This window comes from Lepidochelys kempii, chromosome 8 (genome assembly GCF_965140265.1).
Source record: "Lepidochelys kempii isolate rLepKem1 chromosome 8, rLepKem1.hap2, whole genome shotgun sequence".
In the NCBI taxonomy this organism is placed as follows: domain Eukaryota; kingdom Metazoa; phylum Chordata; order Testudines; family Cheloniidae; genus Lepidochelys; species Lepidochelys kempii.
The window spans coordinates 39,270,440-39,296,296 of record NC_133263.1 but is presented as its reverse complement, the minus strand read 5'-3'; the positions used below and the strand labels follow the sequence as shown (position 1 = coordinate 39,296,296).

The window sequence follows — 25,857 nt, the reverse complement described above, 5'->3', positions numbered from 1 at the left end:
AGCCGACAGGCGGGGGCGGATCCCGGCAGTTCCGGGCTCCCCCAACCCCGGCCGCTGCAGGACGCGGCGCAGCTCACCGGGGAGGATGCAGCCGCCTCCCCGCAAGGTGGGTCAGGACGCAGCTAGGGAGCGGAGCGGAGGAGCCCGGTGCCCAGACCGGCAGTGTCCGGTGCGGGCTGTGGACAGTGGCTGCGCTCGGCCCTTGCCCTGCCAGCTCAGCCCTGCAGCACCCTGCCTTGTCCCCTCTCGGCTCCTGCTTTTCCAGGCTATTGCTGGGTTCCTGCTTAGCAGGGTCTGGAAGTCAGGCCACACCGGGCGGGGGGAGGGGTCTGTGGTGTGGACAGCGGCGAGCCGATCGTGGGAGGGGGCCGCTGATGCTGCGGAGCGTGTGAGGCCCGGGGTGGAGAGCATGGCCCTGACCTAAGAACTCCTTCCTTGGCAGGTGAAATTGACCCAGGAGGTGAAAGTGCGCTTCATAGAGCAGCTGTCCAGCCTGCAGAGTAAGCAGCAGCGAGAGACAGAGCTGTTGGAGGACATCAGGTACCGGAGGCCAAAGCTGCCTTGGATCAGGGACTAGCAGAGAGTGGCTGTGTCTATCCTGCGCCTTGTGCCTTGCTGTCAGCCCCCCAGGCTGATCCTTCTGGCTGAGACCTGCAAACTCCGCCAGGCTGTACCCCTCCCCCGGGGACATCCCTCATTTGGGCAATGAGCTAGGTGGAGTCTTTTTCCTTCTTCACAGTGGGGGAAGGAGACAAATGAAGCTGAGAAGCAGGAACCCTCTGGGCAGCCTGTGTCCTGTGCTGTTCACCAGCAGCTCCTGGTGATGGTGCCGGAAGAGACCCATGGGAATGCAGGGTGGGGGACAGCATAGCGGGGATATATTACAGCGACGGTAATTTAAAATGCATTTAGCAGCTACTAAGAGGTCACTGACAGCCGAGGCTGGAGGCAGAACCCTCAGCCCTGTAAGGTGTAGGCAGTGGCAATACACTTCTGCTGCCCCACTGGACACGGTGTGTCATCTGCGGGGCCCATTCGCGTCCCCCCCGCCCCACCCCAATGTGGGCCCATTCGTTTTGTGCCTGTGCTGGCTGGTGTCGGTTGTGATCTTGCTTTACATGGTGAGGATACGTACTGACCAGGGACTGACCTAAGTCTCAGCCACTTGTTCCTCCTGTGGGCCATCAAGCAGCCGTCACGTGGGAACAGCTTCCATTTGCTGCTCACCTGGAGTATGTTGGGATGGGCACCGTGGAGGCAAAAGGCTCCATGCCCTTTTACTAGCTCTGATGCAGGCAATCCCCAGGACTCATGGGTGTGGTGTCCCAGTGGCCGTGCAGGGTGCATGGGGAGCTGCAACGAAGCCGGGCTGACAGATGAAGGGTGAGGGGCTCTGGGCATGTCCTGAGCCATGTACAAGCTGCCACTTACCACCATGTGCTCTCCCTGCAGGTCCTACAGCAAGCAGAGATCTGCCATCGAGCGGGAGTATGGGCAGGTAAGGAGGGGCCATGTCTCGGGCTTTGTTCAGAGACATCACTGAGCGCATTCCGGTACAGGTGTGTGTAATCTGAATCCCAAGGTGCTAATCACAGGCCATGGCAGGGGTGACTCGAAGGCAATTAGGGCAAGAAGTCAAAGCAGTTTGGCAACCAGCCTTAGTCATGGCCTGTTTGTCATGGCTCAGAGCTCACAGTAATGTCACGCCAAGCAGGAGGAATAGGGCTGGCCTGTTCCACCTGTTTGAAGCCATTGTTCTTCCGAGCTGTGGAATGAACCCCAGAGCCACTGGGGGGGTCTGGTGGAGGGCAAGATGTGCAGCTGTCATTGTCTTGTTCTCCAGGCTTTGGTTATTTGGGCACATGGGTGCTGTGGAGCCATCAGAGTGCATGCGAGGGAGGCCCGAAGCCCAGGGATGAATCAGGTCTGTTCGCGGGAGGTCAGGTCATATGTCTATTCCTTGGGGTGAAGTTTGGGGAAAGCCAGGCTGGGCCCCATCCAATGAGGTGCTGGGTCCCTCCATCCACTCTACAGGCTTGAGCCCTTCCACTGGAGTCCAAAAGGATCTATTGGCATTGGACATGGTGTAGCTGAGCGGGCAGCTCTCGTCGTTCCTCCACTGGACAGGCTCTGAGTCAGCCCTCCTTCACCAATGGTACCTGAGCTGGGGCAATGTGGCGTCCGGGTTCCATCACTACCTCTCCCAGCATTGATGCCTCCTCTGGTGTCAGCTGGCACCAGCATGGAGCTGTCATTGGGGAGACCATCTGGGTGATGTGCAGAGCCCTGGGCATAACAGTCACTTGGAGCAGGGCTGCTCTGCACCTGGTCAGAGGGGAGCATCTCTGCCAGGCTGACACGGCACACTTCTGCTCTCTCCGTCCTGCTGCCTGCAGTGCTGGGTGTTAGACTGCAGGAGGGGGTGGGGGCATATGTTTAACCCTCATGGCTCTGGTGAGTCCCACCAGCAATGGGTGTTGCTGCCATTAGCCCCTCTTCTCCTGCTCCCACCTGGCCCAGTAGTTTTTCCTTGGGCATAGGTCACGAATGAGAACACATCCAGGATAAATGATTCTGTACCCAGCCCTAGGCAGGGGCATTCGGTCCCTTCTGCTGGGCTGTTTTCTCCCAGTGCTAGAGAGAGACCATGGCAGTGGGTGTAATCAAAATATGTAGAGAGGGCCTGATCCTGCAGTAATTTTCCCACACGGCCACATTGGAGCCAGCTGGGCCATGACTGGGACTAAGCGTTTGTAGAACTGGGCCCAAGGAGGAGCTTGGTGTTCATTCAGCAAAACCCTTATGCCTCCTGCACTCTCACAGCTCCCCCCTGCCGGCTCCCCATCCACCTTACTCTGGATTTCCTCCTCACGATCTCCCCCTCCTTTCCCCCCCCATAGCTCCCTCCCACCTGCAATAGAAACAGAGGCACCGTCATTCCTAAGTAGGTCACTGGTCTGATGTAAAACGTGAAATGCCCGTCACGCTATGTGTTGTGTCCACAGTGTTACCCCTTGGAAGCAAATTCCTCTCTGAGCCTGGCTGAGCTCCACCTTGTGCCCTGAAGCTGGAGAATCCTCTTGTAAAGTTCCAGTCCAATCTCCATCTTGCAGAGAGTGGATATGGAATGGCTAGAATCTTTCAGGGACTTGGTAATGGGGCCCACTTTCTCTATTCTCCTTGCTAGGGCCATGGTGCGTGCTGCTCTTTTAAGTGGCAGGTTTTTCTTAAGTGGTTTGCCTCAAATGTCCTGCTGCAGTGAATTCCATAGGTTAGCGGAGAATCCTTTCCTTTGATTCATTCAGAACGTTAGCCTTTTTACTTCACGTGCCACCTGGTCCTTAGGCAATGAAAGCCTCTAAATGGCCTTCTCAGGAGAGTTCGTTATCCAGTATTACATTGTGTTTTCATGGTACAGAGCTTCTGCTACAAAGGACAATAAGTAACACCAGCCCACCCGAGCTGCAGCCCACAAGGGAGAACCAAATGCTGAGCCTGCAAGGTGAGGAAGGGAAGAAACTTGAAGGTACCAGGTGAGGGTTTGAAAGGGTGGAAAGAGAATGAGCTCCCCAAAGAGCTGGGGGTAATAGAGAGAGTGTGAGAGACTCAGCAAGAGAAGAATTCGTGGAGACAGGAGGAGTGAAGGGAGCAGCCGGCAGGTGTGAAGGAATGAGGGGAGGAGTGCTGGGTCAACCTGTGGCGTTAAGGGTCAGGGTTCCCAAGTGCTCAGTGCCCCTGGTGGGGCCAGATCTCCCAGAGGGGCTTGAGCCTGAGCTCTCCTGAAAAAGAGCAGAGGGGACTGCGTGGGTGGCTGAGGACTGTGCCGTGAGCAGAAGGAAGACGAGAGGTGTGACCCACCAGCAAGTGGCTGCTGGGGCTGCGGAGGCTCTGGCCCCATTGGCTCTGTGGCAGGGCTGTGAGATGCCTATAAGGTTAGACACATGGCTGCACTGAGGAGAAGCTGACTAATGAGGAAGCTGGGGCTCCTAGTGGTGATACCAGGAGGATATGGGGCATGCTCGCATGAGGGAGGGTAGGATTGCTGCCAGGCCCTGTTCAAATTGCCTTCACTCAAGAGGAAGTGGAGAAAGGCAGGTGGAGAGAGAGGTGGCTACGCAGAGAGTGGGAGGCCCTCTGTGTGCTGATGGTACCGCTGGCCAGGAACCGAGACAGTGTCGCCAAGTGGATGAGTGCAGCGAGCAAAGCTGAGTAGGGCACCTGGGAACATCCTGAGACAGACGCGCATGCGGGCTTCTTCCAGGGAATCAGGACTAAGGGACACCCCAGAGAGGGGGGCTGTGTGCCCCTGTGACAAGGCAGGAGGTGGTGGGGACACCCCAGAGAGGGGGGGCTGCGTGTCCCTGTGAGAGGGGCCGGGATCCTAGGCACACCTCAGAGATGGGGGCTGTGGGCCTCTATGACTGTGGGCTGGGGCCTGTCTGTGCCTCTTGCTTTTCTCCTCTCCAAAATGAAAGGGCCCTGATCTGTGTTGCTTCCTCTCGTGGCTGCTCTGGCCACCTGTCTCCTTGTCTGGCCCGCTCCTCTGGCAAGGTGGGTAGGCAAGCAAGCGCAGAGGTGTCTCCTGTGCACTTGACATCCTTCCTGTGTTATTTCCTGCCTGTCCCTGCTCCGACCTAACTTCTTCTTCTCTCTCCTGGCTGCTGCTGGGCGCTGAGCAGACGTCATCACTGCCCATGTTGATTCCTAGGCCTAGCTCGAGAGATTACCACTAACTCCCCGCCCAGCTGTGTGTGAGTACTTGATGTGGCCCCACTGTGTGTTGTGTTCCACCTGTCTGTGTTGATTCCATCTGCTGCCATGTCCCATTTCCTAGGTTAAATCTCTCAGCCTTGATTCCCATAGAATAGATCATTCTGTGTTGTCAGCAAGCCCCCATTTGCCAGGCTGCTACACAGTCTTCTGAACTGGCCCCTGGCTGGACACCTTTTCCCATGCTGCGAGCTGGGCGTTTGCTGGCCAGTCGTGGTCACGACTCTCAGCCGAGTTTGAGAGATGGGGCGGAGAAGGGAGCTGGCTGTCACTCCTCAAAACCCCAGACCCTCCTCCAGGTCTGACACGTCTTGGATTTAGTCTGGGGTTGGAGGAGAATATTTTGGAAGGTGCCAGTGAATTGGCTGACTGGTCGAGCTGTTTCATAGCCTTGAACTCTAGCACACTGCTGGCTCTCCAGCTTGCCCAGGGGGGCTCTGACTTCACTCCTTTATCTCTAGCTGCTCTCACTCCTGAAAACTGCCACTGTTTATTTGCTTTAATCCTGTTGCTGGTTTCCCCCCATGGTGGGTGAGCAGGCCCAGGAGAAGCAGGATTGTTCCCTTTCCAGATCACATTATTCAGGGGCTGACATCTCGCTGCAGTCCCCTGGCGGCAGCTCTATAGTGTCGCTGTTGCTAGGCGGCTCCTGAGAGCTGCTGACTCTGCCAGCTGAGCCAGCACATGCTAATGTCTAAGCTCTGGAACCCTGTGGGCACTGGGGCTCACCGGGTCAGTCCCCTTAGCCAAAGAGACTGGGCGACCAGCATCAGCCAGAGCTTGGTTCTTCCACTCCCACCTCCTCCCCAGGGCTCTGTGCTCTCGAGCTCGCGGGGAGAATGGGGCCCCTGCTGGAGGTGACATGCAGGCCTCCCGGTAGCTGCAGGTGTCACTTGCATGAGGGCCATGTTCCTTGGGCTGTGACCACACAGGAAGGATGCGCCGGATTCATTTGAACTGGTTGCGAAGGTGGTGGTGTTGAAGTGGTGCAGACCCCGCCGTGGACACTTTCTCTTCCCAAGCAGCTCATTTCCATGTAGCCTGAACCTGTCCCCACTCAAGTGAACCGAAATGGACAAAAGGCTGGTTTAAACCAGAATAAGAGCATCCACACAAGGGTTGGGTTAAACCAGTGCGACAGCCCTTAGTGGGTACCACAGAGAGGATGGGCTGTGCCTGCTGCATCGGGCGGCAGTGGGCATTGTCTCGCCAACCAATTGTGTAATGATGCCACAGCCTCAGCAGAGTTTGCCAAGCTCCCTGCCTTGAGCAGGCCTCTGTTTCTGCGTGGTGCTCAGGAGGGAGATGTGCCCCCGCAGCAGAGCTACCTGCTTTCTCTGAGAGATGCTCACAATGTGTATGGCGGCTGTGCAGTCAGGCCACAGACCCTGGGCTGCAGGGGGCTGTGCTAGGCTCTGAGTCCCCTCAGGAGCCTGTGCCAGCTGCCCACATAGTTCTCTGTGCTGGAAGCAGGGTCATTCCTGGCCTCTTGCCCTCCATTGGCTTCCCCATCTCAGTGGCTGGTGCCCCTCCCTGCCCCCACCCCATCCTGCCTCCAGGATGCAGCTGATTGTGTTGTTGGCCCGTCTCTGAGGCAGACTTGGCCGGCCTAGCCAATCGGTCAGCGGGGTGAAGAGTGGTATAGCTCGAATAGTGCCAGCCAAAGCCCTAGTGCAGGCACAGCCGCACTGAGATAACAACCCAAACCCCCGTCATGCTGCATCTTTGCCAGAGTGGCTTATCTCGCTGAGGGGACTGGATTACGCTGGGCTAGTCCAAATACAGTTTGCCAGGCTTGTCCGCGTGAGGAGCACGTTGCCAGTGTAGGACAGTGGTATAACCACCCTGGCCAAGCCTTCTGAGTGTCGGCCTGCTCTTGGTTTGTGACTCCATCGCCCCTGCTCCACTCAGCTGCCTCGTTTCCTGCCTCCCTCGCAGACCAGGGTTCTCCTGTAATAGATACTTGTGCTCTCGCTCTCCCGCTGCCCCTCCTGCCCCACTCATTCTGTCCCCTCGCTTGCACTGCCCCTCCATTTCTCACTCCCATTTCATTGTTGTTGCAGGTAGCAAAGGGCCCAAAGGGGCAGAGAACAGTGGCCAAACTCTGGCCTTGGAGAGCTCTCAGCCTCCCGCAGCAGGAAGCACTGGAGGGAGAGGTGCATTAGTGCTGGCTCCTTGCTGCTCCGTTGCCAGCCTCTCCCAGAGGGAGGCCCTGGAGGGAGGGGGGCTCATGGATAGAGACAACGCACTTGACTCTGTACCCAGCTGAATGACTGCACAGCCTTGGTCAGTGCCGCGCTCGTTCCCCAGTTCTTCTGACTGTCCCGGTGCGGGAAGTGTGCCCTGGGGGGCGTTGCTGGGACATGTGCAGTGTGCATAGGAACAGCCGTGGTTTTGTTCTCTGAGTGGGGCATTGCTGGGAACAAACCAGGAGGTGGAGGAGCTTGGTGCCCTGGGTGCGAGCCCTGTCTGGGAGAAGCCTCCTCCCCGCATTGGCTGGAAGCCCCAGGTGGGGCCGGTAGAGGAGACGCACTGGTGACTGATCTAGGGTTTATTTGCAGGCACTGCAGAGGCTGGCGGGTCAGTTCCTGAAGAGAGACTGGCAGCGGGGCCGAAATGAGACCAACGACTCCAGGTGGGACAGCTTGCTGGGCCCCGAGCCTGCTAGCCACGCGCTGTTTGTACTGGGCTGGCCTGCCCTGCCCTGCCCTGCTGTCAGCATCTGGGGCTGTGAGGGAGCTCCAGCCAGGGGCAGCTCTCTGCTATGTTAGTCCTGGACTTGCCAGCAGGAGGCACTATAAAGAATAGCATAGGAACACCAGCTGTAGGGAGCTCAGAGTAACTCCAGTCCCAGCCTTCTCCAGCATGGGGCGCTGTAGGGAGCAGAACAGGAGAGCTGGCTGTTGGGGGAGCTCTGTTCTGTTAACTTAGGTGGAAGATATGGGCACAAAGAGTCAGAGGTGTTAATGTGACACACTTACTCACTGTCCAGCACTAAACAGGGTTAAACAAGGGTCAGGGTTTGCTACCCAGAGACCCCAGCGTACGTCGTACCGTGGCAGCACCCCATTAAGCAGCCTGTTATTGAAGATACAGCAAAGGAGGAGAAACAGTTCAAGAGTTTGAAATGTGAAGTATTAAGTCAGGCTGTCAGCGTAACCACATCCCTGGGTCCCTTCTCCTTAGCTGGAGAGTCTTTAGAAGGAAAAGCCCCTTGTTGGACAGTCTCTCAGATGGTATCAGAGATGGTAATAACTTCTTTTCCCCGAAAGGCCAGTTAACTGGAGCTGGAATTGTTGTTAAAGCCTGATCCTGCTGTCTAGAAAACAAAACAAGCCAAACACACACCGAAGGGGAGAGATGAGAACAGTGAGGGCAGAAAATGCAGCTTCTGGCTCTGGTGTTGACTTTTATTTGCAGCCTTGCTGCTGGAACAAAACAGGCCCAGCACATGGTCTGATTAGCTGCCCTGAGACCTGGCAAACTAGTACCAGTATCAGGCTGTTTAGGGCATTGCTTTGAGCTTCCTCTTTGATGCCAGGCTCACAGAAGTGTTGCAAAATATGCAGTCTTGGCTGGTTAAGCCAGACTCATATTAGACCGAAGGAAAAAGGGGAAGAGGGAGAAGAGAAGAGGAAAGAGAAGAAATAAGGTAGGGAAGAAAAGAGACACATGGGGGGGTGGGGGGGAAGCAGTCCCCCCACAAAGTTTCTTTCTGAGAACACAAGGAGCAGTGTTGGCGGACTAGCCCATCCTCTCAGTATGTTGGTCGCCAATTCGGTCTAATTGCCAGTTAGGGTTGCTAACCTTCCTGGATCGGCTGGGGGTCTCCCGGAATTGGCCTCAATCTCCCGGTGACTATTAAAAGGTGATCTGGGAGATTTTAATAGGCCAAAGTCCAGTTGGGGCGCAACAGGTCTAAGGCAGGCTCCCTGCCTGCCCTGGCTCTGCACGGCTCCCAGAAGCGACTGGCATGTCCGGCTCCTAGGCAGAGAGGCGGCCAGGGGGTCTCTGCGTGCTGCCCGCACCGCAAGCACCAGCTCCTCAGCTCCCATTGGCCAGGAACCATGGCTAATGGGAGCTGCAGGGGCAGTGCCTGCAGGCAGGGGCAGCACACAGAGCCTACTGGCTGCCCCTGAGCCTAGGAGCCAGACATGCTGGCTGCTTCCAGGAGCCGCCTGAGGTAAGTGCACCCCAAACCCCTACCCCAGGTCGGAACTGCTCCCACACCCAAACTCCCTCCCAGAGACCCCCCCCAACATTTTGCCCCAGCCCTTAGCTCCCTTCTGCACCTAAACTCCCTCCCAGAGCCTGCACCCCAAACCCCCACCCTTGAGCCCCCTCCTGCACTTTGAAACCCACACCCCCAGCCACAGCCCTCACCACCTCTTGCACCCCAACCCTCTGCCCCAACCCAGAGCCCTCTCCCATGCCCTGAACCCCCCATTTCTGCCCCCCCCCGGAGCCTACACCCCCAGCTGGAGCCCTCACCTCCTCCTGCACCCCAATCCCCTGTCCCAGCCTGGTAAAAGTGAGTGAGGGTGGGGGAGAGTGAGAAATGGGGGGCGGTGGAATGAGCAGGGCCTCAGGGAAGGGACAGGGTGGGGAAAGAGTGTTCAGGTTTGTGCAATTAGAAAGTTGGCAACCCTATTTTGATCCATTAATTTCCAGTCTCACACTTTTCTTGTTCACCAGGCCTGATCCTAGCACAATCCTTGAGTGATAGCAGAAGCCTTTTTATTTGGACTAATTCTGTTTCCCTGTCTCCTTTTTGCACCTTTTCCCAACAACCTTCATTGTTATCGGAACATTTCATAAATCTTTAGCCACTTCCCACAGTTAGGTTCACAAGCAGGATACATTTGTAGGCCCAATTATCACAAAAGCTCACCACCTTTGCCAGCAGGGGGCACTCTGAGGAATGGGGCAGGAGCACTGGCTGTGGGGAGCTCCCAGATACTCCAGCCCCAGCCTCTCCCAGCAGGGGGCGCTATGAGGAATGGGGCAGGAGTGCTGGCTGTGGGGAGGTCAGAGCTAATTCAGGCCAGGAATGTAAACAATGGGGCCTGCAGTGAGGTTCCTGAAGTCTTTGTCAGGTGCCTCCCTGCATGGCCTGGCATGTGCAAGTGCTGAACCAGCAGGAAGTTCCTGAGCTCACCCTGACAGTTTGAGGCTGCCAAGTCCATGTACAGAACCAGCCACTCTCGGCCCCATTTTGAATGTCCCAGATTTTCAGCCAGCAGGGAATTGTGCCGGGGGGCTCTGAGGGGGATGGAGCAGTGCTCAAGCAGAGGTGGTGCTACATCCCAGTTGCACCAGAGCAGAGACCCCCAGCCCTGCTGCGGAAGCTGGCCTAACTATGGCAGCTGATCAGCGAGGAGGGGGGAGAGTGGGTGGGTGCAGGGGGCTAGATCCCAGAGGAACAGAGCATGGGGGAGAGGCTAGATTATTGGGGTGTCTGTTTTGGAGTGTACATCCCCAGGGGTGTCAGGGCAGGGGGACATGGGGATGTCTGGGGTGCAGGGGTGTCTGTTATGGTGTAGATCCCAGAGCAGGTGCGGCTAGGTCTTGTGGGCAGGGTGGTGTCTATATCAGGGTGTAGATCTACGGGGATGTTGGGGAAGGAGGATGGTGTAGCTAGGCCTTGGGGTGGGAGGCACCTGCTAGCTGATGCTGTTAGAGTAGAACCTCAGCATTTTCCCTGCTGTTCCCCTGTTCCTGGTTCCCCTACCCTGGTGGGAGCAGTTGTGTAGATTTGGCTGTGGGCATTTCACCCTTGTCTAGCCATCATGGGTCCTTCTGCCACTGCTAGCCCAGGCAGAGCTTGAGCAGTGCTAGGCCAACCGTGGGGAGAGCTGTGAATGCTTGGTGCAGACACAGCCTTTGTGCCTTGGCCATTGGAATTTCTCGGTACTGAAAGTGGGCAATTATCTTTCTGCCCGTTTGAACTGGAGAGGGGTGTCATGCTGTCTGGAGGCTCATGACACTGAGTGCCAACTGAGGGCAGACTGTCAGAAAGAGGGCAGACACCCCAAGCTGGCGGCGTGTTCTGTAATTAGATTTCACCAACCCTGTAACAACTGTGAACTCCTGGATCACTGTACCAGTCTCACCATGGAGTCACAGACACAGTTCCCTCAGACTCTCTAGTCTATGTTGCTACCCAGGCAAGGTGGATTTAGCGATAAATGGTCACTTACACCAAAAAAATCACACAATATTCAGATTGCTTCCAGTCCCAAGAGATCAGTCACTTACCCCCAGATCAACTGGTACTGTAGGTCTTACACCAAAGACAACACCTGTAGCCCATCCTGTAATAAATTTTCCTAGTTAATAAACCTCTAGATAAAGAAATGGGTTATTTACAGGTTGAAGCAAGCAAATGTATACACAAGTGAGTTACCATGTGTGATTCCTACAGGTGACAGATGTAATAATCTGTCCATTCAAAATGTCTTTCTGGGCAAACCCAGGGATAACCCTGGAAGATCTCTCACTTCAGTATAGAGTCCCCAGCCCTGGACCTGTTTGCTTCAAGCAGCAAAGAGATGGTCAGTTTTCATTGTAAGGCATTTTTATATCTTCTTTCCTCAGAAATCAAGCCAATCACAACAGTTCCCATGCAGGTCCCTTCTTCATGGGATGAGGGGAAAGAAAGCACTTAAAGTCTTTGAGCCTTGATCTCACACCATGGCTCCTTTGCATTTAATGAACAGGATTTAACATTGTTAGAGTCCATCGTTTGCATTACACAAGGCTTTTTCCCTGTGTGGTGAGTTACGCAGTCAGAGGTTTACAATGCAGATGCTTGCTATCACTTTATAATATGGGGCGTAGCTGAGTGAGGACAATACATGCAGCATCCTACAAGCATTTTATAAAACATTAAACACATTCTTATCAACTTCACATCTAACATCTATTTTGATTGTGCCAACACACAGGGAAGACAGACTGGTTTCGCTATGCATTTGTAAGCATTCAGCAAGACCTAGGACCCTGGCACAAGCTGCCAGCATCACAATGAAATTCTTCTTCGCTTCCCATTCCCCACCAGGTTTTGTGGCATTGCAGTGCATTGTTAAACTTTGCCATGTTTCACCCCAGAGGTGACTACATTTACAGAACGAGTGATACCTGTGTGAGAGTCGCTCATCTACCACGAAAATTCAGCCACTTCTGGGGTGAAATGCGGCAGAGTTTAACCATGCACTGCAGTGGCGTGTGTGTGTGTGTGTGTATGGGAGTGCGTGTACATATGTGTGGCATTCTTGAGAGCTCTGGTATTCTAGGGGGAAGATGCTCCCGCTAAACACTGTCCAGAGCTATTTATTTTCTGGCATACGAGAGGGGCAGTGGAGAGCGGAGAGGTTTTCACCTGGGAGATATGAGGGGCAAGAGTCAATGAGGTAGAGAGATGCAGGAAGCTCAGTACAGGCAATAGGAGTTGCAGAGAGGAAAGACATAGGGGCCAGGAGAGAAGACCCATTGGCTCATTGGAGCAACCCACGAAGCAGTGGCGGATTAGCTACTGGGCCAGTGGGGCCCACGCCAATTGCGGGGCCCTGGAAAAATGGGTGCCCCCATGCCCTGCTCCGCCCACCCACCCAGTGCTTCTGCTGGAGAATGGGGTTGGGGTGCAGGGGCTTCCCCTGCTCCCCAGCAGGAGCACACTGGCAAGCCCTCGTGCCCCAACCTCATTTCCCCGGCAGGAGTGCTGAGGAGAGGCGGGGGGCAAGGGCGACTGCAGACAAAAGGGGTGGGGAGTGGCCCCCACTTACTCTGGCCTAGGGCCCCTCAAAATGGTAATCTGCCTCTTCCCCCAAGGGGGCTCTTGTCCCCTGCACTGTGGTGCCTGTTGGGAGCCCAAGTTTGAGGATTGCACCTCTTCCCGTGTGTGAGGAGGGCAGCCCTGGTCTGGAGAGCTGGGGCTCGGGTGGGGATGAGGAGGAAGAGGTACAGGAGAGGAAGGCTCGGAGAGGGTCTCCGCACAGGGGACGGCAGGGGTGGTGCTTCAGAGATGGAGATGTCCTGCCTTGCTGATGGAGCGCATGTGGGGAGAGAAGAAAAGTCCAGGGCCAGAGAGAAATCCAAAGCTACTGAGTGGAGGCCAGTGGGAGGGGAGAGCTAGGAGCTGGAGTGGGCGTGAGGGGAAAGGCAGCTGGGGAGGGAGCTGTCAAGGTTCCTCCCCCACTCTGAACTCTAGGGTACAGATGTGGGGACCTGCATGAAAACCTCCTAAGCTTACTTTCACCAGCTTAGGTTAAAACTTCCCCAAGGTACAAATTAATTTTATCCTTTGTCCCTGGATCTCCACTGCCACCACCAAACTCTAACTGGGTTTACTGGGAAACATAGTTTGGACATGTCTTTCCCCCCAAAATCCTCCCCACCCTTGCACCCCACTTCCTGGGAAAGGTTTGGTAAAAATCCTCACCAATTTGCATAGGTGACCACAGACCCAAACCCTTGGATCTGAGAACAATGAAAAAGCATTTAGTTTTCTTACAAGAAGACTTTTAATAGAAGTAAAGAAATCCCCTCTGTAAAATCAGGATGGTAGATACCTTACAGGGTAATTAGATTCAAAACATAGAGAATCCCTCTAGGCAAAACCTTAAGTTACAAAAAAGACACACAGACAGGAATAGTCATTCTATTCAGCACAGTTCCTTTCTGGTAGAATCTCCTTCCTTAGAAGTTTTTAAGGTCAGGCTTGACAAAGCCCTGGCTGGGATGATTTAATTGGGGATTGGTCCTGCTTTGAGCAGGGGGTTGGACTAGATGACCTCCTGAGGTCCCTTCCAACCCTGATATTCTCAGCCATTTAAAGAAATCATAAGCTAGATTACTTACTAGAAGTTCTAAGACTCTATTCCTGGTCTATCCCCAGCAAAAGCAGCATACAGGCAGACACAGACCCTTTGTTTCTCTCCTTCCTCCCAGCTTTTGAAAGTATCTTGTCTCCTCATTGGTCATTTGGGTCAGGTGCCAGCGAGGTTACCTTTAGCTTCTTAACCCTTTACAGGTGAGAGGATTTTTCCTCTGGCCAGGAGGGATTTTAAAGGGGTTTACCCTTCCCTTTATATTTATGACAGGAGCTGTCGTAGGCCATGCAGCATTAGGCCATGTCATGTTCTGCAGGGGCTGTGGAGAAGCATGTGGGGGTGCTTTGTGCTGTAATAACGGGGTTTTTCTGGGTCAGACTTTCTGGGCAGCAAGGTGAGATCCCGAGGGACAGGGCTTCCCAAAAACCAGCTGGACAGCAGTGATTCTGCCAAGGCCTGCAAGCATGGCCAGTCGTTTGCAGGGCTGATGCAGGATGTGGGTGGGGCTCGGGCAACTGAGGCGGGTGGACAGAAGCTCAGGAAATGGCTTTGCTGCTTCCAGAGGCAGGGCTGGATAATGGCCCCGAGATAGATCTGGGACTGCACATCAGCAGAAACCCAGGGAAGAGCCAGCCAGGCTGGGCTGTGCAAAGCACCCGACCCAGGGCTCTCCATTCAGGGTCTGGGAGCCATGGGGTCCCTGGAGCAGGTTGGCCATCCAGGTGCAATGGAGGAGCTGGGACAGCTGCTGTGGAGACAGGGGGCGGGAGACAGGGTGCGTGTACAGGGCCAGTGTGGGGGAGAGGGGCTGTTCTGCTCCGTGGGGGCAGCCAGGCTCCTTCCGGTGTTCGTCCCCTGCAGGAGTGCCTTTGCCGTCTGGAAGGGGGCGATTGACAGCACAGTGTGCACCGGGCAGGCCCGGGTGGCAGCCTCAGAGAATTACCGCAACCTGAGTCTGGAGGTGGCTAAAACCACCCGACTGTCCAAGGAACACCTGCTCAAAAAGGTACAGTCTTTGGGGGTGGGGGGGAGGGGAGGAGAGACTGGGGTACAGGCCCCAACCTCCTGCTCTTCAGAGGGGCTTCCCAGAGCAGGGGGCAGGCGCCGGGCGGGCTGGGGGAGGGGCTGTGGGGCTCACACCCCCTCTCTGCCCCAGAGCACGGAGCAGCTGCAGAGGGTACAGGCAGAGCTCCTGGAGACAGTGAAGGAAGTGGGCAAAGCCAAGAAGCGCTACGTGCATCTGCAGCGGGTCAGCGAGGTGGCCAAGGAGAAAGCGACTGATGTGGAGGCCCGGTGAGCAAGCAGCACCTGCCCTGTGGATCGGGGCTGCGGGGGGCCTGTAAGGGCATCTAGTAGAGGGCACCATGGTGCCTGGGTATTGGTCAGATGGTCCATGCAGGAAACATGATCCCACCGGTCCTGGGAAGGGGGAGGGGATCTCCTGACCACCCACCTCTGCCTCTGGCTGCACCCCATGAGAGCAGGGTGCTCTGTGGGGCCTAGAGAGAGCCCCCACTGCAGACGTGGCTCCCTTGGTGTGGGATGAGTGTGCCTGTCTTGGAGGGGCCTGTGGGAAGGGGAAGCGACCTGAGCACTGATAGCCATGTCCCTTCTGTAGGCTCCGGAAGAGTGACCATGGCATATTCCACACCAAGGCCAGTTTGCAGAAGCTCAGCACCAAGGTCAGACTTGTTGCAGGCCCAGGCCTCTGGCCAAGGGGGCCTGGCAGGCACGGTGGGGAAAGCCTGACTCTTCCTGTGGGAGGGGCAGTGCTTTGGGTACAGGGTTGCTGGGAGGCCCTGAGACACCATATGAGAGGAGGGCAGAGCCCTTTGAGGGAGGGGCTGATTGTGGGGAGAGGGGGATGCCGGGCCTGATCGGGGGATTCCCTGCAGAGGGCACGGGGCAGCGGGCCATGCTCTGCCCCATTACCCAGGCTGTGCTCTCCCCACCACCCACAGTTTTCCGTGCAGCTGGCCGAGTACTCGCAGCAGCTGGCGGTGGCGCAGAATGAATACCTGCTGACGCTGGGAGCTGCCAATGCCCACCTGGGGCACTACTACCACATCGAGCTGCCTGCCGTCATGAAGGTAGAAGAGCCTCGCCTTGCAGCCAGCCAGCCCCTCTTCCAGCTGGGGCACTCATGCTCCTGCCTGCCCTAAGAAGCCAGTCTAGGGGCGGGAGGCGGGCTCCAGTGACTAGAGGGGAGACGAACAACCCCGAATCCTGGAGCTGTTCCCAGGCTGTGTTGCTGCTTTGCTGAGTGCCCCAGCCCCTCTCTCTGCCGGGTTCCCTAGGGTGACAGCATCCTGGGGCCTGTGGAGGTTTCCTGTGTAGCTCACTGAGGAGGCAGGAGCCTCTTAGCCCTGCCCCAGGAGGGTGGCAGAGCTGGGAGCAGAGGCCTTGGGTGGTGGTGGGCTTGAGGTCCTGGAGTTCCAGGTTTGCTTTGGAAAGCATCTGCTGTGCAGCTGGGGCCGGACATGGGCGAAGGCCCTTCCCTCCTGTTGGGGTTCCCCTGAGACCTGAAGCCAGGCCATATCTGCCTGGGCCTCCCAGTGTCTAGGGCAGACTGTGATATGTCTCCTGTGCAGCTTCCCCCTGGGCTCTGCCTTTGAGCACCAGGGCGTGGTTCTTGGTGCAGAGGGTTTGCTGCATGTACCCCCCTGCTCCCAGGCTGGGGATGCAGCGCTCGCTCCTCTTCCGCACGTCAGGCATGGCGGAACCGCTGTGATTCTGGGAGGGGAGGAGTCCAAGGTCGCTGCCAATGGGCAGCCCCAGCTCGGTGTCCCATGGGCAGGGAAGGACGTGTTTGTCATATGGCACAAAACTGCTGATGGGCTGAAAGAGATTCCCCAGCACTACAGCAGCCTTCCTGGCAGAGGCTGGGACGGTGAGTACCCCTACAGCCAGAACTCCTGCCCCCACAGCGCCCCCTGGTGGGTCAGGCCAGGAGCTGGGAGATCCACACAAGCTCATGCTGTGTTGGGACAGTAGCTTAGGGGGAAGCCCTGCATTCCCTGAGTGCAGCCCTGTCCCATAAGCCAAGCAGCTGCAGCTGTCCCTTCAGTTCTTTCCAGAATGTCCTTTGGGGCCGGCTCAGGAGCCGCAAGCCATGGATCAGCCTGAACCCACGCAAAGCCCCATGCACCTCTGACCCCTTTCTCCCCAGCCCCAGCTGGCCTGTTTGCCCCTTCTCCAAGCAGACCTCACTCCAGCTGATCCTGTTGCCATTCACTGGCTGCCTTCTCCCCTGGCAGTAGGGGGCTCTCTTGTCCTTTGAGGAGCCATCCTAGTTTTCCTCTGGTCTGTGTGATCATAGAATCTCCGGGTTGGAAGGGACCTCAGGAGGTCATCTAGTCCAACCCCCCGCTCAAAGCAGGAGCTATCCCCAATTTTTGCCCCAGATCCCTAAATGGCCCCCTCAAGGATTGAACTCACAACCCTGGGTTTAGCAGGCCAATGTTCAAACCACTGAGCTATCCCTCCCCCTGTGCAGCAGAGCTCAGAGGAGGACTCTCCTCTCCTGTGGGCGCACAAGGTCGTTCTTGGGGAGTCCCGCCAACCCTGTCCTCCCCCCAGTATCTGGCCTGATTGTGCTTTTCCAGACCCTGGATGGTGACTTGTACGAGCGGCTCCGGGATCACATGACCCTGGTCAGTCAGACAGAATTAGAGGCCTGCCACGCCACGCAGGAGCGGTTTCGGGGAATCCTGGAGGCCTCCGCACAGGTAATGGAATCTGCCCTGCTTTGCAAGGATGGGCCAGTCTCATCCCATCTCCACACCTTGTGTAGTGCTGGCTGTCCCCACACCCCTACCTCCTGGCATGGTGCCAGCCCCCAGGCATGCCTGTGCCCCTGCACCTGGCTTGGATGTGGACTGCCATGGGTCATGGGTTCCTAGTGACCAAGCAGTGACTTGGCCCCGACTGCCCCTACCCCAAACCCCTCCCAGGGCCCAGTGTGCTGCCCCGCTCACCCTCCCACTGTTGCTCCTGCAGGTGTGCAGGGAGCAGAGCCTCCTCCTGTTCCTGCAGGATAACACTGCCTTCGCCCCAACTCCTGAGCAGCAGTTCCAGCCATTGGGCGCTGACCAGGTAAGACGGGAGGCCGGGCTCGTGTAGCAGTGGGGACAAGGGACTCCCTGGCAGAGCTCTCCCAGGGTGGTGCCAGGCAGCCGGCAGAGGTGTCTGAGGGCTGGCAGCAGAAGGTGGCAGCGTGCACTCTGACCTGTGATACTCTGTCCTAGGCGCGCCTCCTGGAGGCGAGGAGTGGCAGCGCTGTGGAGAGCGGGCTGGAGAAGGAGGCTCGGCGCTGGGCCACCCGGGCAGCCAGAGACTACAAAATAAAGACTCATGGCAAGCAGGTGAGTGCCTAGGGCTGCCCAGCTAAGCCCCAGTCCTGGGTTCGTCCCAGAGCAGAAGGAGCATCCTCGCTGCAGGGCTTGTCCTCTGCCTCCGGTGCGGGACGGATCCACTTCTCCCTGCCCCCAAAAAACCTCTCTACTCTTGTGGGGCATGGCCAGGGGGTCTCTGGCCTCGTCAGGGGGAAGTGAGGGCAGCCCCCAACCCAGTAGTCCCGGTCTCTCTCCGGGGCAGGGGTCTGGGGCCAGTGGGGTTGTGGTGGAGCCGCAGCCCCAGGCGGCAGGAGGGCTCAGTCTGGCCTGGACTTGTGCAGGTTCTGCAGAGGATGGAAGCCAGGAGGCAGCAGGCCCCTGAAGCGGAGACGCCCGGCATGGAGAGAAGGATGGAAGAAGTGAGCGAGAACATCCGGAAAGCAGAGGTGGGTCTGGCAGGTGGGGGGCAGGTCCGTAGGGCTGCGCATCCCTCTGGCTACTGGCTTTGTTCCATGTGCACCACTTGTACTGTGCCCACTGGTTACCCATCCTCCGCTCCTGTGCTGCTGCTCCTGTTGCTGGCCAGTGCACCCAGCGCTGCTGCTGCTGGATGCAGCTTGTTCTGCCAGGATTTGTGCCTGCAGAGCCCTCCGTGCAGCTGGAATGGGAAGGACTGGCCAGGACGTGAATCCCAGCAGCAAGGGGGGTAGACGGGCAGGGTAACACAAGTTCCCGACACGCCATGCTTCTGTGGCAGCTGCAACGGGGCCCCACAATGCACAGACAACGCTGTCGATAATGCTGCATTACGAAAGCATTGTGGAGAGAACATGCTGCTTGCCACGTGTGTTGCTTAGAATCAGCAGGGTGGCCCTGGCTTTCCCTCTGCTCCTTAGCAGACGTGTTGGTCTTGGATTACCTGGCCGTGAACTCTTCTCAAGGCAACAGAGCAGCCTTGGGCTCTGTCCTCGGGTCTCTGCCCCACATGCAGCATTGCACGGTATTTGAATTGGCTTTTTCTTACTCTCATGTCTAGGGCCTTACCAAATTCATGCCCATGAAAAACCGTGAAATCTGGTCTCCCTCTGTGAAATCTGGTCTTGTGTGTGCTTTTACTCTATACTATACAGATTTCACAGGGGAGACCAGCGTTTCTCAAATTGGGGGTCCTGACCCAAAAGCGGGTTGCAGGGGGGTCGCAAGGTTATTTTACAGGGGTTGCGGTATTGTCACCTTTACTTTTGCGCTGCCCTCAGAGCTGGTTGGCCGGAGAGCGGCAGCTGCTGACTGAGGGCCCAGCTCTGCAGGCAGCAGCGCAGAAGTAAGGGTGGCAATACCATACCGTGCCATCCTTACTTCTGTGCTGCTGCTGGCGGCGGTGCTGCCTTCAAAGCTGGGCTCCCGGCCAGCAACCGCCGCTCTCCAGCTGCCCAACTCTGAAAGCAGCACGGCCACCAGCAGGAGCGCAGAAGTAAGGGTAGCAGTACCACAGTAACTTTGTAACTCCCACACATAGGTGCAGGAACTAGGGATGAGGGGGTGCTGCCGGCCCAGGGCAGCTGGCCCAGGGCTCCGGCTGCCAGTCCCACCCCTGGAGCTTTGCTCCCAGCCTCAGGTGGGTGGGAGAGTGGACAAGGGTAAGGGGGGCTGGCTTTCAGCACCACCACTTTTTTTAAAATGTTCCAGCGCCACTGCTCCCCCACAACTCCTTTTTGGGTCAGGACGCCTACAATTACAACACTGAAATTTCAGATTTAAATAGCTGAAATCATGAAATTTACTTGTTTTAAAATCCTATGACCGTGAAATTGACCAAAATGGATTGTGAATTTGGTAGGGCCCTACTCATGTCACTAGCAACAGTCTGGCCCGGCATCTCTAGCTCCTGCCATGTATGTGGCATGCATCTCTGCAGACTGTTAGCCCTCTGTGCAGCCCGCTCTGGCCACAGTGAATGACAATGGTCATGTAGGGGCATCTCTGGCATGCCTAGTCCCCTATTATTCTGTTAAACTTCATCTAGTCTGGGTTGAAGCAGGGTCCAGGGTGTATTTCACACGCACTCATAGATTCCAAAGCAGACGGGATCATTGGGATCATCCAGCCTGACCTCCTGTATAGCACAGGCCAGAGACCTGCCCCCAAATTATTCGCAGAGCAGAACTCTTGGGGAAAAAAACATCCAAGAGGGTTGCGGGGAGGAGCAGGGACAGGGCTATTCCTTGGAGACACAAGTGGAGTTGCATAAAAACATGATTCCAACTTGAACAAGACTCAAGCCCTCCCACCCCCTGCCCCTGCCCCGTTAGGGTTGTCAACCCTCCTGGACTGGCCGTGCATGTACTGGAATCGGCTTCGATCTCCTGATGGCTATTGAAAGCAATCTGGGAGATTTTAATAGGCCGGTAAAAGTCCAGTCTGTTGCTGTGATTAGAAAGTTGGCAACCCTGCCCCCCCCATGGCTCTGGCACCAGCTGATGGCCCCGGCCCAGCCCTGCTGCTGGGCAGGAGGGACTCCTCATGCTGGCTGGCTGGCTGGGGGCCCAGGCCCATGGCAGGTGCTGAGGCCTGAGCTGACTAGGCACTTGCTCTCCCACTGTCCCTAAGGTCAGCAGAGTAAAGGCCGATGCCCGGCTGGCATTGCTGCGCCAGGCCGGCCTAGATGTGGACACCTGGCTGGCAGGAGCCATGGGGCAGGTCCTGGAGGAGCTGGAGCAGGAGCGACGGCTGAGCGAGGCCCGCAAGTCGGACAAGGAGTCGACTCCCACGGTGAGAGCTGTCCCTGTGCTCTTGGTTTCCCATCCACCCCTGAGAGCCCAGAGCGCCCTTGAGAGCCCAGAGCACCCCTTCCGCAGGGCGGAGCCCTCTGTGCCAGCGGCTGTGGGGAGCGGGAGCATCTGCTGCTTGGGTGGCCTGGGCCAGGAGTGTAGACTTGGTCCTGTGGCAGCCCCGTGTGCCCAGGGAGTGGCAGGGTGAAAGGGTGCAGGGTGCTCTCTCATGCTGGGTTTGTCCACAGGCAGAAGAGTTTGATCTGGCAGAGTTTGACGATTATGATGATAATGAGGAGCTCTTTGAGGATGCTGGTCTCTGCCCTGGCACTGCCCGCATCTACCCATCCACCTGCAGGGTGTTCTTCGGGTACCAGGTAAGGCCCCCACCCCAGGGACACTAGCACCCAGGAGACCTCTGAACCATGCAACGCTCTTTCAGGGTGCTCTGGATGCTGAGTGAAGGGCCCTGTGCCCCAGGCTGGGGTAATGCCTGCTGGCAGCAGGTTCTCTGCTCCCTCCCCCCTCCCCCCAGGCTGGGGCACTGCATTCCTCCAGGAGCTTGGCAGCCGGAGCTGGCTGCAGGGAGCACTGCTTCTGACTTGTCCCATGGCTTTTGTCCCTTGTGCAGGCCTGCCAGTCTGACGAGCTGTCCATCCTCCAGGGCGAGGAGCTGGAGGTCATTGAGGACGGCGATGTGGAAGAATGGGTCAAGGTGGGCACGGGGCAGTGGGGATGTGTCTGTGATGAGGGAGGGGAAGAACCACCATGGGCACATCCCCTTCCAGCACAGCAGCTGGTTAGCCTCCTCCCTCGCTGGAGGCAGCACCGGAGAGAGCTGGGGAATGGGCTGTGGACGCTGGCTCCCTCGGGCCTCCCTCCCTCCTGGGCGCTGGCCCGTGACCTGGGATGGGATGGGGGAGCCTTGGGTTGGCTGCCCTGGGTTCTCATGCAGGAGTTGGGTTGGCTCAGGGCTGAGTCCTTGCTGCCTGGCCCCGGGAGCTGGCTGGGTTCTCCTAACTCGGCTTCTCCTGCCCCCGGCGGCTGTCTGTAGGCTCGGAACCAAGCGGGGCAGGTGGGCTATGTCCCCGAGAAGTACCTGATGTTCCTGGACGCTGTGGGGAGAGAGCGCAGGGCACTGACCGGGAGCTGCCAGGAGGGCTCCTCCGAGACTGCCTTGGAAAGGGAGCTCACTAGCATTATGACCATGGACCTGGTGCTGGAGCCAGGAGGTAGGTGGCAAGCCCTGGGGCTCCGTGTGGGTGCACTGGGACAATGGGGTTGTGTCCGCATGTGGGAAGAGGGGTGCCCTGGGCACACGCAGCTGGGGAAGGAGTTCAGTTCCCAGGGTCCGTCCCTGGATGATTGGGGACCAGCAGCTCTGCCTGCAGCGTGGCTGAGGGGGGCTGGCCGCTGGCTTGAGCACATGGTCCCAGTCCTGTGGCCACTCATGCCTGTCTCCCCTGGGACCTTTGGCCAGCACTTCCAAGAGTGGCCCCTGACTTAACAGGCCTGCCATGGGGCATGCCCAGGGCCTGGTTCCTGGGGGGCTCGGAACCCGCAGCTCCCCCTGACCTCAGTACCCGCAGCTCCCCCTGACCTGCAGAGCCAATGGGGGCTCCTGTCACCTCTGAAAACCCCAGTGCCTCCATCTGGTATCGGCATTTGCCTAGTCCCCCTGAGCCTTGGCACCTCTGCCTCAGTGTCCCTCAGTGTCAGCAGAATGGGCTCAGACCGTCCCATGCGGGGCGGAGGCTCTTCAATGTCTCTATGTGTGTGCCCGGCTGGCGCCAGCTCTGCCTGCTCTCTCTGGCTGCCTGCAGCATGGCTGGTGCGAGCCCTCTACGATTACGAGGGGCAGAGTGTGGAGGAGCTGACCTTCCCCGAGGGAGCCATAATCCGAGTGCTCCCCAGAGAGGAGGGGGAAGTGGACGATGGCTTCTGGAAAGGGGACTTCAACGGGCGTGTTGGGGTCTTCCCTTCACTGGTGGTGGAAGAAATAACTGGAGCCATAGGAGTGGCTGGGCAGGTTGGTCTCCACTTCCCCTTTTGCCATTCTCAGGCTTGGCTGTCTGTGTCCCTCTCTCCAAGACAGACTGACGGAGACAGGCCCCGATTCCCAGCATTGTGCCAGTGGCCTAGAGCAGTTGTAAGGGCGGACAAGGGACTTCCTGTTCCCAGCCCTGTTCAGCTAACATGGCTACTGGCAGCTGGCTTCAGAAGTACTGAAGTTCCATAGTGTAGACAAGGCCTCTGTTCCTTGTTCCTCCCAGGACCAAACCAGGGTGTGGATTGAGTTCCCCTGTACGCCTAGGAGGGGGCACTGCCTTGAATTCCTTTCCAGGCTCTGCTTCTGGCTCCTGGTCACTGAATTCCCATGGGGAGACTCTTCCCCTAGCCTGGGGACTTTGTCTGCGTGGGGCTGTGGGTGTGTGGGGCAGGTGATGGGGCCCCCGTGATTGGAAGGAGCCACCCTAGCCTGAGACGGGAATGGATTGCTGAGCCGGGGGGGGGGGGGGGACCAGTGAATGGTCAGGAAGGTCCTGGGAGAAGTAGGTGTGGACAAGTTGTTGGTGGGCTGTGGGGAGTGTTGAGGGAGCTGTGGAGTGAAGTTGGGGGCTGCGGTGATTGGGATGTTGGGGGTCTGGTGGAAGGTTGGTGGGGCACACTGGGGCACTGGAACTAGGGGTGCTGAGCGTGCAGCAGCTTGGAGTAATAGCAAGTGAGTGCCTGGCTTCTGTCACGCACAGGGTTACAGTTCAATGGCTTTCAGCACCTCCTCTAGAAATTGTCACAGCGCCCCAGTATGATTGGTGGGTTTGAGGGGCATGCGGGGTCTGTGTGAGTGTGGGCACTCTAAGGAAGGTGGCGGGAGCAATTTCCTTAGTATGAAGGCCCCAAAATTCTTTAATTGCGGCCTGCTTGTGCTTGTATTTCCAGGAGCTCCCATCACCATCTCCTCCAGCCTTCTCCCCTCCGGTCCTTGTGCCCGGTGCCAGGCTGGGCTCCCACCCCCTTCCGGAAGTGCTGCTGGGAGGTGAGTGCCTCACGGGGTGCTGGCCTCCCGCTGCTCTAATGATTTCCCCCAGATGGCTCCAGGGCATTGGCCTAAACGGAATGCTCAGAAGGGGGCAAGACTAGGGTTGCCAGCTCTCCAGAATTGTCCTGGAATCTCCAGAAATTAAAGATTGTCATGTGAGGAAACCTCCAGAAATATGTTCCCTCAGCAAGACAGCAGGCGTTTCTTCTGTGCAGGAGCCCCCAATGGCAGCCGTGGATGGAAAGTGGGTTCCTGGTGGGAAGGGTACTGCTAGGGCCGCTTGGCACATGGGGTGTCTGTGTTGTGGAGGTTGGGGGGATAGGGAGGGAACTGGTGAGGGTGGAAAGAGACTGGGCCCAGCATCTTGGGGGTCCCTGCTGGGCTGGTGTGCAGGCGTGTGGAGAGCAGCCGGTGTCCTGCCATTAACGCCGGTCTGTGTTCTCAGCCTGCAGGCAGGATGGTGTAGCCAGTGGACCGAGCTCTCCAGACCTGGGAGCAGCACGGATCCGCCCGGTAAGCATTTGCAGGCACAGGATGAATCACGTCTGCCCCATCCAGGGGTTCGGGCTGGTGCTCACAAAGTGGCGCGTGAGGACAAAGGCTTCCTGGGGGGGCCCATGAGCCTGCCTCGGCTCCCAGCAGCGTCACCCTGTTACTTCCTCCCAAATGTCCAACTCTCCTCACCCTGTTCCATGCTTGCACCACAGCCATCGTCCAACCCTAGTCCCCCTGGCCTGTCCTCTCTCCCCTAGCTGCGAGTCCCTCCTTAACCCCTGCCTCTCCATTGCGGCTCCACGGTTTGGGGGTCTGCAGCCAGGGATCTCTGCTGAGCTTGGTACATAACGCAGCCTCCGACTGTCCTGTGCTGTTCACTGCCCCCAGCCCTCCTGTTGGGACCGCAGACATCGCTGTCCCTCACAGCCTGGAAGCTGGGGAGGGGCCCCCATAATTACACCTTTGCCTGGAGCAGCTTCTCCTCTCTGAGGGCTGTGTTCCTGATCCCCATGTGCCCCGTGTGTGAGGAGGGAGGGTGGGGAGATGGCACGGAGCGGGGACGTGTGGGTGCAGTGCAGGGTCCTTGGCCTCTTGTAATCAGTATCTCTCTCTCTCTCTCTAGCTGCGAGCACCGCCTCCTCCCCCTGCCAAAGCCTCAGAACCCGAGCCTGAACCGCGCATCAGCTGATGCCATCCAGCTGGGAGCGCAGTGTGTCGCCTGAGCAAAACTGCTGCCACCGACTTCGCCACCCTGTGGGTGCGCTGGCTTCCTGCTGCTTCAGAACCTTCCCACTCCTCCCCAGCCAGCAGCAGAAATCTGGGGATGGTCCCACGGCGGGGATGGGGGTGCTGGAGCTCACCCCTAGTGCGGCAGAGAGCCTGATCAGCAGCCCACGCTGCCTGTCTGCACCCCCATGGGCTGATCATTCTGGAGGGGTCCTGGGGGAGCATAGTCCCAGGGGAGGGCAGAGAGCTACCGAATGCATGCTCCTCACTCCCCCAGCACTGAGGGGACTGGACAGTGGGTCCCTCACCCCAGGAGACCTGCAGCAAAGGGATGGAGAAGTACATCTGCAGCCACTTCCCTTCCAGGCAGCTGCCAGCAGGGTGCTCCCACCCCTAGGCTTGGAGTGGGAAACGCATCTGCCAGGAGGCTGGGGACCTGTAGCCAGCACTGTCTCCCTCCTCCTTTCACTGCCTGCTTCCAACTGGCTCTCAGTTCTGCCAGACCCCCTGTCAAGTGCTGAGCCCAGGGGCCCTCCCACCTGTGGGCATGTGAGGATTAATCCTCTTTCAGGGCGGGGTATCTAGCATCTCTTGTGCCCATCCTGCCCCTCCCTGGCTCATCTGCTGGTAGCTGGCATTTCTGCACATTCCCCCTGAAAGGCACCGAGAGACCTGCCCTGTGCCCTGTCCCTAGAGCAGGGCTGCAGGTGAGCGCAGGGCAGGATGGGAAGAACTGCACTGAGTGCACTGTGCCCCTCTTTCTGCAGGGCCCAGCAGCGGATGCTTCTGCTGAGCAGCTGTGTTCAGGCTGGACCCTGGTTGCCTCGGCTGCCTTCCGCCTGTGCTGGGGACGGCCTGGTCACTAGGCCCCAATAAACAGATTTCATTCTGCA

The 25,857-nt window shown here is 57.7% G+C and overlaps 1 protein-coding gene across 4 annotated transcripts; it reads left to right on the top strand.

The window, feature by feature from the left end:
- On the top strand, positions 1-25,857 carry FCHSD1 (FCH and double SH3 domains 1). Of its 4 annotated transcripts, XM_073356171.1 has the most exons (20): positions 1-106; positions 443-540; positions 1,453-1,498; positions 7,332-7,405; positions 14,463-14,607; positions 14,758-14,894; positions 15,220-15,283; positions 15,563-15,691; positions 17,207-17,329; positions 17,601-17,696; positions 17,849-17,965; positions 18,277-18,381; positions 20,543-20,704; positions 20,952-21,080; positions 21,335-21,418; positions 21,758-21,935; positions 22,527-22,732; positions 23,644-23,740; positions 24,189-24,256; positions 24,861-25,857. In XM_073356171.1, exons 1-20 carry the CDS (start codon positions 86-88, stop codon positions 24,924-24,926), a joined length of 2,145 nt encoding a protein of 714 aa, XP_073212272.1. In that variant the 5' UTR covers positions 1-85; the 3' UTR covers positions 24,927-25,857. The 4 variants fall into 4 exon arrangements, with proteins under 4 accessions (XP_073212272.1, XP_073212273.1, XP_073212274.1 ...); XM_073356172.1 differs by lacking the exon at positions 17,601-17,696; XM_073356173.1 differs by lacking the exons at positions 22,527-22,732; positions 23,644-23,740.